Source organism: Xylocopa sonorina, chromosome 5 (genome assembly GCF_050948175.1).
Source record: "Xylocopa sonorina isolate GNS202 chromosome 5, iyXylSono1_principal, whole genome shotgun sequence".
Classification (NCBI taxonomy): Eukaryota; Metazoa; Arthropoda; class Insecta; order Hymenoptera; family Apidae; genus Xylocopa; species Xylocopa sonorina.
In genome coordinates this window covers 13486417-13500135 of record NC_135197.1, presented here as the reverse complement: position 1 = coordinate 13500135, position 13719 = coordinate 13486417, and the positions used below count along the sequence as shown (strand labels likewise).

At 52.6% G+C, this 13719-nt stretch overlaps 2 protein-coding genes across 3 annotated transcripts in view; one reads left to right on the top strand and one right to left on the bottom strand.

The window, feature by feature from the left end:
- Positions 1 to 13719, bottom strand: part of LOC143423365 (electroneutral sodium bicarbonate exchanger 1-like) — a 284457-nt gene that overhangs the window by 157929 nt on the left and 112809 nt on the right. The gene's annotated exons all lie outside the window — the stretch shown is intronic.
- Sema1a (semaphorin 1a) overlaps positions 1218 to 13719 on the top strand; it is an 86949-nt gene continuing 74447 nt past the window's right edge. For both annotated transcript variants that reach the window (XM_076894631.1, XM_076894630.1), the window contains exon 1: positions 1218 to 1836. In XM_076894631.1, the coding sequence (XP_076750746.1) occupies positions 1710 to 1836 (127 nt within the window). In that variant the 5' untranslated portion in view covers positions 1218 to 1709. The remainder of the gene's footprint in view (positions 1837 to 13719) is intronic.

Below are 13719 nucleotides of genomic sequence, written 5' to 3'. Positions count from 1 at the left end.
GCGACCGTTCCAGCCGAATGACGTTTAAAGGCACGTAGCGAACCGTCATACCGTAGGTATGTGCGCGCGTATAAAGGGATGGTCCCAACGAACGCATCAAACCTCTGCTCGCGATGCATTTCCCCGTTGCACAACGCGACCAATCACGAACGTAGAAATTAGGGGCTCGATGTACGCCCGGCCACTTTTAATTCGACAAATTAACGGCATAATGAACAACGTTAACATTGTCCGTATGCCCGTGGATAACTATCTCGTTCCTCCGTTTCGTCTCTCGTTATCGGAGCACGATGGACCGTGCGGTTGATAACGTAATCGCTGGCTAAGAAAAACAATCGACGACGGTCCTCGTTTATCGATCGTCGTGGACGACGACGTTTCGAAGAAGGCACAGGCAGGCATCTTTCGAAATCGATTCGGAGCAAATGACAAACTACAGCCGCCGTTTCTTTTCTTATTTGCAGATTCGCGACGCAGCGGTAGCGTCGAGAAGAGACAAGGAACGACGAGGACGAGAACGTCGAGGGTAACGACGACGACGACGAGGACGTCGCGGAGATCGGTGGCGTGATCGTGTCGCGGGGGCGGTGGGGTTGAAAATCAGCGCTTGCTCGCGGTGTCTTTTCTGCGTATCTCTCTCTCTCTCTCTCTCTCTCTTCCTCCCGATTTCCTTCCCCGTTTTCCATCCACTGCCCCCTATGCTCTCCATCGGTGGTGGCTCCTCTTGCTCCAACCCACGTGCGTAAGGGGTACACGCGTGGTATCGGGTCGTCGAGCAGACGAGAAAACCCGTGGCGCAGCACCGTCGCGCGACGCGACTGCGCGCACGATCGGCCGATTCTTTCGTGCACTGACGGAGTGGGGGGGTTAAAGGGAAACGTAGTGGGGGGGGCGCGTGTCACCTGTCGTGCCGCTGCGCCGTGTTAGTGCGACGGCGACCGTCGAAGGCTGCGGAATGTTTCGTGTTGTGTTTATTATCGACTGAATCCACGGCGTATATCGAGAGAGAGAGAGATACACGCGCCAACACAGATATACGCACGATCCTATAAAACGTAGTAGGTGCGCGTCGCCGTTGATTCGTCTGTCTCTCTGTCGCGTATGTATATACCGTACACGGATACATACATACGTACGTACACACGCACGCGTACGCGTCTTTCCTCTCTCTGATATACACATACGCACGCACGTACGCTTACTCTTTCTCCCTCTCTCTCTCTCTCTCCGTCTCCAATTCCCTTCCACACACTCTCTCTCTCCCGATCTATTCTCGATCTTTGGACCGATTTCCGGGTCCGTTGATAAGTGCGTGCGGGCACGCCGCGTTCGTTCTCGTGAATGTGCGCGATCAGGAAGCCGGTCGTCCGTAAGGAAACATGCGTGAGCAGAGCTGGAGGACAACGACTGCGACAGCGACGAGGAACACGCTGCACGTGACTGCGGCACCCTCGCACGTTCTGCTGCAGTGAGTGGAGAGAAAGGGAAGGAAAAGAGAGTGATAGAAACACGTCCTTTCTCCTTCCGCAGTTACGTCGGAGCCTGTGCATAACGGGGAGTAAAAGAGTGGTGCCGGTGGTTGCGGTGGTGCGGTATATGCGTGAGTTTACCTACGTTCCATCGCGTTTCTTCTTCCCGTGATCCACGAAGGAGAACACTGCGAAACCTGGCACGTTCCCGGCCGCCTACGAACCACCCGAGAGACGACGATGAGGCGTACCATCTTGGAAACGAGGATGCACCCCGTGTTATCCTGCTGGTGCGTCGTCGCCACGGTCACCCTCGTCTTCGCTGCGTGGCAGGAAAACATCAGGCCGAAGATGTACGTCCAACTCGGTGAGTCTTTCATCCCACTCTCCGCTATCTCTGTTCCGCGTTAGTATCGATCGTAGCGAAAGCGGCGCGAGCCGCGAGCGAAATTCTCGTTTCCTCGCGAACAGCCGGCCCTCGAGTACCCGAACGAGGATGCGGAACGGAAGTTGCACCGGGTGCAGGGTCATGGACCTTCCCCCACTCGGTATTGTTTCACCCTTGCCGCGGAGGGGAGGCTACGTGTGCGACTCGGTGACTGTAAACCCTAATCAGTGACATAACCGTGGTACCACCTATATACGTTCGCTCGTACCAGGAATAAGTACGGAAAGGTGTATCGACCACCGCCGCGTGTTCCGTTTAAATGATTAAAGTACCACGCCGTGGGCTACGGCCGTGATTCCTGGAAGAATCTCGATATCGCGGTATCTACGTCGCGTCGTTATCCCCTCTTCTCTCCTTTCTTCCTTGGCACGGTCTAGACGCGATGAAAGATTAACGCGTGCGCTCCACTACCGATATCTATTCTCCGTGTCGCAAAGGGACGTAGGTTTTCGCGACGTAGCCGAGGAGGCGACCACGCGAAAAAGTGCTCGTGAAGTGTCGTCCCACATTCGTGGCGGCACTCGACCTTAACGGCGCAGCACTCCGCGTGTTTCATAGTCGCGCCTCTCGACCGACATCCACCATCCGTCCATCCGTCCATCGTTCTGCTTCGAAGACACCGAGTCGACGACTAGGGTTAGGGCCAGGCGAGCCGAACGCGCGCGTATTATTTTCCAAGAGGGGCGCGAATCGGGGCGCAATGCGACGGAACGTGCGGAACAGGAATTGAAATTACACGAAGCACGTGTTATTAATACGCCACTGACATTGCGGGAACGCGGGGCACTGTTTTGCTCGCTGAGCCAGAATTTCTGCTAATTCTACAACTGGGAAAACCACGCCGCGGAACCGGAATTGTAATCACCGGGAAATGCATATTGCCGTTACGAAGGGGCGAGGGATCCAGGCTCGCTGACGCAGCGTTTTCCACCGGTGTTTATTGCGATTCCGCGGGCCGCCGCTAATGCTTATTTTTACTCCCACGGTTACCGAGAGATACCGCCGGTAATATCGTTTGCCAATTGCCTGCCAATTAAATCCACTTTACGCCGTTCCCGGAGCTGCTCGCGTTTTCGCTCCTCGAAAAGTTTAGTCGGTCGTTATCTGTTCGCCGTGCACGGGGCCGCGCGCTTTTTATCGTTCCGGATCGTTGCCCCCGCTACGTAAAAACCATTGACAAACGGTGATATTTCAACGGCCGCGAGGGGAAAAAAACGAGCCCGCGCCAGGAGTATCGTTGACGATCGTCCGACTCGTCTGACTGCCGTTTGAAAATAAAAAGAGAAAAAGCCAAACAAAAAAAAAAGAAAAAAGAAAAAAAAACGTAAAATATCGACGCGCTTTTCGTCGTAAATCAAAGCTGGCCGCGCGCGGAGCAGTCCTCGGGGGAGAGGCGCGGCGTTTAAAAATCGAATCGCCGCCGCCGTCGCGGCTGCCGGCCGCCTCTCTCCGCTCCGTTTGCTCGAGGCTGATTCCGATGCGAGCGTAGAACGGGCCGTTTACGCGTTCACGCGGATGCGTTATTAAAAGACAGGGGGGGGCGAATTCGATGCGGTCGATGATAGCGTCGGTTACGAGTTCATTAGTATAGCCCAGTCGAATGCGTGCGTCGGTTCGGAATATGGGCTATACCGGGCAGTTAATCCATATTACGGTAACTTTATCTGGCAGCGAGGAATACCGCAACGGACCAATCACAGCACGGCACCCCCCTAGTCGATGAGGATACATTATGATTAGTTTCAGCGTGCTGTACACGCGACCCGGCACGTATAACCCGACCTCGGCTCTAACCGCTGGCTAAAATCACTGGGAATCGTGTCAATTAACCCCGCGCTTGAGAACCCTGATACGTAATTCCAGTTTCCCAGTTACCACGGCTGCTACTCCCTTCGCGATCCTTCGCGAGCGAATCAACGATCTTGGCCGGACGAGTTTACGGAACCGAGCTCCGCGCGAGCTCGCTCGTGGAAATGATTGATTCGATAGCTGTGAGGTGGTGGAGGAAGAGGTGGAGGAGGAGGAGATGGAGGAAGAGGAAGAGGAGGTCTCGCGTTCTTTTTAAGATTTCTCTTTGTGGATCGGATCGGTCGCGTGTACGTGGGTACCAGCCCCGGATTTTTTTGTGAACCTCGAGTGTCTACTCGACGATAGAATAAGTAGCATACTGGAATTGCCGAGGGGTTCATAAATCTTTTGTCGGGAAGATCCCCCCTCTTGCCATGCTCGATCCGGGAAAGCAAAAGGTCAAAAAGCACCGGCTCGCCGGGAGCGGTTTCTTCGTTCGAGTACAAGTAAAAGTGTCCTCTTATCGCGGGTGTTGACTCGGGCTCGCGGCCGGGAACGAGGAACGGCTCGTAAATACGATTGCCTCCGCGAAACTTGGATCGAGTTACTCTCGCGTCATTTCTGACGTCCCTTTCCCTTAACGCTGGATGCCCCGGTCGGTGCCGCAATTTTATTATCGTCTCGAAACTTGCCCGATTCTTTAATATCGAGACGACGAAAGAGTCGAGGAAAGTTGTATCCCGAAGCGAACCTCGAGTTTCGATGCGTTCTCAATATCCTTTCCATACCTCCTCCGTCTCTGGACGCTTACGAAATTACCTTTATCGCCTCCCGTCGTCCTCTAATTGGATCGTCGCTGGTGTCCTTAACCCATAAATCGAGACGTCGCGTTCGTATTCTTTTCCTCCCACGTCTCACGACGTCCGTCCATCGTATCCGGATAAAACTTGGTCGGGCACATCGTTGTCTGCCTTTCTCCTCGAAGGCGTATTTCCGCCTCATTGGCTCGAATGATGAAATTAAACGGCGTTGCAGCTCGTCCGATGATCTCTCCCCGGCAACGTTAACCGAGCTGCAGCGCCTCGTTTCGTTTTCCCTCGTTCCTTTTTCCATTCGAGCGTCGTGCCTCCGTTCTGCTCTTTGTTCCCCGACGGTTGGCTCGTCCGTGCGTCGCGTGGCGAGTCGATCTTTTCCTCCCCCCCGATTCGCTCGCTACAGAAATTGGTTTATCGACGGACAAAGTATGAATAATTCAAACCGGACGATTCACAGTCCAATCAATTTGGGTCCGAAAGCAGCGCGGCAACCCCGTGCTCTAGGGGGAGTGAAGCTTATTCGAACGGGGTGGAACGAAAAGGGCCATTAGTAGTACCGTCTAGTTTAATGCTCGAACCTCGAATCGGTCAACGTGTGCCGTACTCGCCAATCAAAACCGTCCATCCCCCCCGACCATCCAAGTAAATAGAACAATATTCGTCAAGAATATAGATAAACCTGGATGCTCGTTATCGATTCGCAGCAACCCGACTACTACCGGTTGCGACGACCAACTTACATTCCGACAGATTTCCATCGTTCGCCACGCGTCGTTTTACACATCCACTTACCACTCGTTCCCGTTGAGAGCGTTGCTTCGAAACGTTCTTTGCTCGGGGTATATCGCGTATCTCCCTGCTTATGCGTAATACAGCTGCGAGGAAAGTACGGTTTACGGTGTAAACAGCCCTCCTCCATCGGCTGTTTATGAAGTTGATTCTCGTAGAGCGGACTATTACCCTTGTTGTTTCTGCGGGGGAAATATCCGCGATGGAGAAATTCAATGGAGAGAATTGCATCAACGGGGTAACGCATCGCCGCGAAACCTTCCCGGGAAAGAATCAATTTTCGCAAATCGAATCAGCTCTCGGTTAGATACCCGAGGTACTCGACGCGGCGACTGAGGCGCGTTCAATTTTACAGACCATTAAGAATCTCCTCTCATTAAGAGGGAGAGAGAGGCTGATCGTTCACGGGGAATTTATTTTATCGCTCGAGCCGCGAATTACTCCGACTCGCACCACTGCCGGATCCTTCGCGCCGTCTGACTAATCGTCGAGTCCGCGTCTCGGCACCCGATCGAGCCAATAACGTATGTATAATTAATCGAACGCGACGAATCAACCGGGCGACACCGTTTAGCGTGGCGAGTAAAAACCGGAGAAGGTATCGAGAGTCGTTAAACGGCTCGTAAACGACCGTAGAAGACCAGCGGCGAAGATGGAAAAAAGTAAGGGCGACAGAGATGGAACGTACGTGACGTTTCGTCGCTCGGAGAGCAAGTTTCGCAAACTCAATTACACCGGTTTTTCTCCGTTGTTGATTTTCGCCTGCAATTTTTCATTCTCGCGTGCACGGCGGATACAGGCATGGTCGATGCGCTTCTTCGGTTTCGTGGACTCGCTCGAATCGGCGTTTAATCGAATTCGAGATTGAATTCTTGGTTAGAGGGATTTATATGATTCTTAAATTCCGACGAACGGAATTACCCGGCGACGGTTTAAGTCGATACTCGATTGCACCGGTTTATCCGATTGCTCGGAAGTGCCCGTCTACGTCTCGTCTCTGTTTTAACCGGTGCATGTTCGCGTGGAAGAATATTAGTCGGTATCCGACAGCTCTTCAAAGCGGCAACCGTCGTACGCTCCTCGGTAGTCTTACTCGGTTGTAACTTAGGCCAATCCGTTGCAATTTGCGGTTTAATCGAGCGTATCTGTCGGATCAATACGCGTGGCTCGTCCTCCTACCCATCTCGGCTCGTATCTCTTTCTATTGCGTTTATAAACTTGGACCTCCCTTCTGTCTCTCTGTCCGATGTCCACCGCCGCTCCTCTTCGTTTCTCCTTTTCAGTCGACGCCCCCCCACCTCCCCCCACCTTTTAGTCTCTTCGAGCAAGTATCGTTAAGATCTTTAAAAGCTTTCTCCGTCGGTCGCTCGGAGAAGTTTACGCGAAATTACGATTATTATCGTTCCGATCGAGCGTCGTCTCCCGATTCTGGGGCAAATTTTATTCCCGCGGTGAAAAGCCCGTGGAAAGGCCGTAGACGGAATACGTTCCTCTTTTTCTCTCTCCGTCTCTTCCCCCCGTCGAAAATAGTCGGCGGTGTTGGCGAAACGCGGAAGACGCCGGGGAATCTTGTGAATATTCCGCCGACTTTTTTCCCTCGAAGTTCGGAGAGCGTAGTGGTCGTTTCACTTCGAAATGTTCCCTCGAACAGATTACACGGGATCCCAGGACGACTTTAAACTTCGTTCCGCCGACCTTCCTCTCGGGCCGCGCTTTCGCGCGTTAATTACGGAACGGAAGCTCATTCAGAAAGTGGTACCGATCGGCAAACTTACAAGCCCGGGACGAATTTTTGGAGAATCGAGCGGAATACTTTTGTTACGCCCCTCGCCGCTGCGATGGGAATCGCTAAACCACCTCGCGTTTATCGGATCATCATTTTTCCCGCTACGATTCTCCACCAACTATTAATGGAACTTTTCCATTAACCCGGAAAGCTTGCCAGGGACCCACGCGTGGCGCAGCTCCGCGAGTTTCATGGAAATTTCATAGGAAACCGCAACCGCGTATTAGGATAATTAACTGCGACAGGATTCGAAAATCGTATCGCCTGTTTATCGTACGTTTAAGAGAGTTCGCGCTCTCGGGTCGGCGTTGTTACAACGTTAGACGAACCCACCATCTCCTCGTGGTATTTCGTACGTTCCATTGACAGGCGACGCTGTTCATAATTCCACGATCGACGCTGAAAATACGCGCTTGGTTTATCTTCTCGTTAATGACGAACGAAAATGTTGCGAGCGGTCGTCGGTGCGCTCGATGACTCGTGTTCCGCAAGATCGATCGGTCTCTCGACTATCCTGCGGGATGCGTCACCAGGCCGCGTGTCCTGCCTGGTCGTAAAATCGTGTACGCGATACTACTTCCTGTCGAAATATTGCTTTCGTGTACACTGTGCCGTTAATACATCCACTGTTCGCTCGTTATCTTAAAAGTGTCCGATAAAATCTTGAACGACATTCCTTTCGACGATTCACGATACCCCGACAAGTCGAGAGTCATTCTTAAGATATTTAGCTTTCTCCGTTCGACAAATTTTATGAAACGTTCGACTGGTTCGCTCCGGTTTTTCGCGAGACTTCTCTCTTTCTCTCTCTCTCTCTCTCTCTCTGTAGTCGGTTAAAGGTAGTCTCTCGCGTGTACCTTTCGCGGTGGTTCCCGCGACACGGCGTTTCTTCCGCAGCCATGTCACGTAGCTTCGAAACACGCGAAACTGCATCCGTATCCTCTCCCTCCCGGTCGAGTTTTTCACGATTCGCGCTACAAATTTATACGGTCGGGAGGAACGTCGTGCGATCGAGCGCGATTTATCGAATCGCATGGGAGACGCGATCGAGGAGAATTACGAGATATTTCGGTAACGAGCCGGCCGAGTATAGGTGCATTTAAAAATCGTTCTCATTCGTATCGTCGAGCTTTGTAGTCCCGCTGACCGTCCGGTTCCTTCGAAGGGGTGGATTTCTCGCCTCGAATCGCGAATCAGAAGCTTTTCAATCGGTCGTCGGTACGACTGGCATCCCGAAAGATCGATCGTCCTTTCTCCGTCTCTTTCTCCGTCTCCCTTCTGTTCTGCAGGACGATGCGTCAGTCGTGAGATAACGGAAGGCTAAGGGAGGGAACGGTAGGGACAAATGGAGGGTGTCCGGAGGGTGCTTGGAGTCGGGCATCGTTCTCTCTCTCTCTCTCTCGCTCTTTCTCATCCTTCCTCTCTTCCTCCCTTTTCCCAGCGCTGTTCTGTGTCTGCATTTCTGCCTCTCTTACACCCCCCGCCACCCCCCCCCCCCCCCCCATCCCATTCTGTCGCCTCGCCCCGTTCTTTCTCTATCGTCGCGCGTTCCTGGTATCCCGGCTTAAGATGTCCGATACACGTACGATCGACCAGCCGTGTGCATCCTTATAGCGTAAAAAGGAAAAAGGGGAAAAATGTAGTCGGATATCGAGAATTAGTTCGTCTCGATCCAGTGGCCGTTCGATCGGAGCGCAGTCGAGTACTCACGGAATGGCTAATGTACTTCTTTCATACGTTCGAGAACTGTGAAACGCTCGCCGCGTTTACGAGTCAATTTAGGCGAGCCTTGGAAAGTTTCGTTTCGTTAATTAAGCGAAAGTTTTCGGGGGAGGCGCGGTTAAAAGTTGCCCGGCTCCTTCCCGGAACGAAGGGAGGCGCGGCGAACATGTTAAACAGCTGTACGGCCCGTCGTTCGTTCCGAGACGCGAGAGAAGTTCCTGGAAAAGAAGCCACGCTGTCCGTTTTTAGGTATACTTCGACTTCCCGTAGCTGCTTCGAAACGCTTCGGACGTGAAAAACGAGGGGGTTCGATTCCCTTAACGTCGAGTGGACGACGGCTCCAGCGACAAATGGCCGGACAGTTTTCTCATTATCGCGGCGCGTGCAAAATTTCAATGTAACATCATTGAACCTGACCGCGCAAATATTTAAGCCGCCCCTGAAGAGTACACGGTCGACCAGGAGAGCGAGGGAGGGAGAGAGAGAGAGAGAGAGAAAAAGAGCATGCGAGCGGGCGGAAGGCAGAGCCTTGGGTACCCAGGATTGGAGAGAAACACGGGGGGGTGCGAGCGGGACAGACGAATTGGTGGCTGCATCATATATCCCTTGTGGTGGTCGAGTGCGCCCGCTGCGTTGGTGGTAGTCCTGTGGGTGAGGGGGTGGCGACCACGTGACCGCCTACGGGCGCCATGTTAGGCACGAGGGGTGCCGGTTTCGCACGAAGTCGCACGAAGTTGGAGTCGCCATGTGGTCCTCGTGGGTTCAGCCGATCAATACCTTGCCGGCTGCTGGCACAGCCAAGAGAGCACGAAGTTATGCACGCGCAACGATGATGATGCCACCGACCAAGGGGACTTGGACGTTTCCTCTCTCTCTCTCTTTCTCTCTTTCTCTTTTCTCTCCTCCTCCTCGTTCATAGTTGTCCGTCTATTTTTCTTGCTCCGCTTCAGCGTGACCCGAAGCGTCGAGACATACACACGCGGAAGAGAAGGAAAAGAGGGCTGCGTCGTGCAGGCTCGATTCCCAGGATACCGCACACGCCGAACTTTGCTGCATCTTTCTGACGCAATCGAACGCCGATGGAACCTCGTTACATCGTTGTCCATTTCGTGATATCCTCCGCAGACGTACGTGGCAGGAAACGCGTCGATCGGGTCGAAAAAAGTTTCGCGGCAGCTGGAGAGTCGCGCGATCGTCTTGGCGAGACCGGTCGGGATCGTTGGCCAGAACTATTCGAGCGCCTATGGCTGTCTAGGCACCGAGAGCGATCCGAGTTTATCCTAAACGTTAACGCTTTCTCCGATCGAGCGAATGGAAGGTTGATAATTTTTTACAGCACCCTGCCCCGCGAAATGTTTGCGGAACGACCGATTCGTTTCCGTTAGGTTATTTCATTTTCCGGGGGCCCGTCGCTATTTGCGGTGGGGAACGGTCGTAGGCATAACCGTGAAATATGAAACAACCGTGTCGTTTCACCTGCCTCGTCGTTACTCGTGGCGGACGCTAAAATGGTCGAGGCGAATAACCGCGATAGTTTCCATTATTGAAACAGGCTAGCGCGCATCTGTTCCCTTCCACCCCGAGGGACGGTCTACCTGCATGCCAAAGGTTCGGGAAAGCGCGCAGGATCGGGACAAAACACGCGTAGACCGTGGCATTTCGAGGTGTCATCGTTCTCGGTCCGTCCTGGCGTGACTCGGGAGTCTCAGGGCCGTCGAGCAATACCTACGATGGACCGAGGAACAAAGCTGGAGGTGGCAGTTCGAACCACGTCCCAGGATGCTCGATTGCCATTTCAAATATCTTCTCCCTATCCCGGATGGAACACCGCGCGTATATATCTGCACCGTCGGTCGTGCCGTATACCTTGAACCGCTCCCGTCCTCCCTCCTCCTTTCGGTAATCCACTTAATTTAATCTAGCATGTTAGCTCTCGGTCCGCGTTGATCCTCCTGCCGCGCTACCACTGCTACTCTGGCTGTTAGTTTCTTTCGGGTCCGACGATTACTTCGATACGCCACAATTCCGCTCGTTCTCCACCTCTGGCTCTCCCTTTCACCGATACCGATACCCGATGCGTTATCTCGCGTCCGCTCTTTTACCCGCCGACCTTTGCACGCGAAATCGCGTTAAGCAACCGTCCATTTGTACTTCCTCTTCGCTGTAATTCTCGCATTTCTTTTTTCCTCCGACTTTTTTCGATCCGCGAGCGGATCCCCGCGTGCCGTTTGCCTCGTCGATTTCGTTCACGCGCTCGATGGTTTAATTTTATCGAGGAAGAAAGGTCGCGTCGACACGGCAGAGTCACGTCAACGAGCCTTCGTTCGTTCCGCGTTGCTCCGATTTCCGATACGTACCTACCTACGCGCACCTACTCTTCTGCGATACCAGTCGAGGGTCGATAGAATTTTGTCGTTCTCTCGTGGCTCGAACGGCAACCCCGGCAACGTCGTCGTCCCTCGTTTACGACTTTCTCGTGGTACCGCGAGAGCGGGCGTATATCTGTCTCTATCTCTTCCGGGAGGCAGAATAGTTGAGAAAGATTATGGAAAGTCTATGCGACTGGATGGAGATAACGAAGGTATATACGAGTACGAGCCGCGTAGCGAGGAGGGAGAGAGACGAAACCGTGGCGCGTGAATCGGGGATGGGGGTGGCGAAGGATGAAGGGTCCGTTCTCGAGCGCGCGCGAGCCGGCCCAATCCGGCTTTACTGTCTCATCATGCAAATTATACGACTGCGGGATAAGCGAAGGAGCCGCTATCGTTCTCCACGCACGTTAACTCCTGAGGAACGCAGCCGCAAACGCAACTATCGACGAGCGACTATAATGCCAGGAACGTTCCGCGGGGGAACAATGACTCCTTAATTGGAAATGGAGCATAGTTTTCGGCCGGGGGTGCGCGCTATGCACGCGTTACGTACTCGAATAGTTTGCGTATCAGTCGAACCTTTGTCGATTTCTCTCTCTTGGAAAATCGATGCGTACAACCGATAACCCTACCGATGAACCTACCCCTAATCGAACGAGTGGCAGAACATTAGCGGAATGCTCGGTCCGATCGAAGATTCGAAAAGTTTGTTAATCAGTGGCGGGCGGTTCGTTAATATCGACGCGATCGGACGAAATCCCCTCGCGTCAACTATATCGATCCTATGGAAATATTACAATTTCGAAAAATAGTGCCGCGTGTCTGTTGACGGAGGTCGCGGACAGTTGATCCAGCGCGAGGGGGTTAATCGCGTCGTAGAATTAAAACAGGCGATGAGTTTAAGCCGGGCGAAATCAAAACGCGACGCGTAATTTTCACGAACGAAACCACCCTCTTTCCGTCCAGCGTGTATGTAAAAATTGCATCGCGCCAGAGTGTTCCGAACCGACTCTTCCCGGTTATGTTCGCAGTTATTCGGGAAATTAGCAACCGAGCTCAACGGGAAAAGTCCACTCGGTCGGCACCGTGGACGCGCTAATAAAAATATAGCGCGCAACAAGAGCTCTGCCACGCGTTGCCCGCTAAAATCCTACCAATTCCACTCTTTTCTATGGCCGGTTCTCCTTCGTTTCCGACTGTAATCCCACGGAAAATAGTGCCGTGTACTTAACGCTTTAAGAACGTCGCATCTGCGCCGCGCTGTCTGGGCACGTGCGCCTCTTACGACCATCTCTTTATTCGCCCTTTTTACCCCTTCTTTTTTTACCTCCTCTCCTTTTTCTTCCTCGCGACTGACCGTTCGCGTCTTCTGCCGGCTTCTTTCTCCTCCTCGTCTCTTGGCCTTTTTTTTTTACCTACGATTCTCTCCTTACTCGCTCGGCCTTTAGGGGATAGGTTGAGTGGACGCTGAAAGGGTTCATCGATCTCGCGGGGAAGGAAAACCGAGCGCCGCTTTAAACGTGGCTCGTTTTAATAAAAATTGATGGCTGCGAGATAGCGGGAGGTCAATTTGACGAGTGTCGTTAGCCGCTTAATTACTGTTGGATCATTGGCGTCACGCATCGAGAGAGTTTCACGATCCCCTCGCAAGTGCTCTGTTATTCCATCTCGTCGAAAACCTCGAGCTCGATTCGAGTCGCGCGTCTTTTTTACACACCCATCTACTATCGTACGATTATCGATCCTATCGTTCGCGCAAACGAGTCCGGTTAATATTTTCCAAAATAATTATCGACGAGTCTAGGCGGAACGCGAGGGTAGTTGGTCGCTCGATTCGTCAGCACAAAGGATTAAAACGTTATTTGCTCTGGGCTCTGGTATGGTTTTGATTTATTACCTATAATTGTTCGGGAAACTGACAGCCACTGTGCAGCCTGGGTACAACGCATAATTACGGTCCCTTTGAAAATGTTTCAAAGAAGCGCTTCATCCTCCCACCCTTCATTGTAGGCCACGTTTGCGTTTGATTTGTCACTTCTTTCGCTGCATTTTTATTTCCCATTTCTCTCTCTCTCTCTCTCTCTCTCTTTTTAATTCGGAAAATATTATCCCGGGAATGAAAAAATATTGAAATTACTCGTAGCGCGTGGTACGCGGATCGGTTTGTTCTTCTTTTCCCGGGGTAGTTGGAGTATAACCAACCGCGTAGTTGAATTCGTTCGAATAGAAAAACACATTACTCCATCGGGTGTGTGATTTCGGTAGCAAATCTGCCGCGACCTCGTTGAACAGCGTTGGAGATTCGCGACGCGTGTTCAGGGGAATAAAGCGCATCGTACGCGAACGCTCGACAATAAACGTATACCGGTACATTGTTCACGGGACGGGTGCGAACACATTCCGGTTAACCGCGAGTGGAATCGTTCGATCTTGGAACAAAGCTCGAACATAAGTTTCGCTTTGTACCATCCGTCGAAAAACTGGGAGCCGTTGCACTGACTTATTGGTTCGCGATCCGTTCGGACACGCG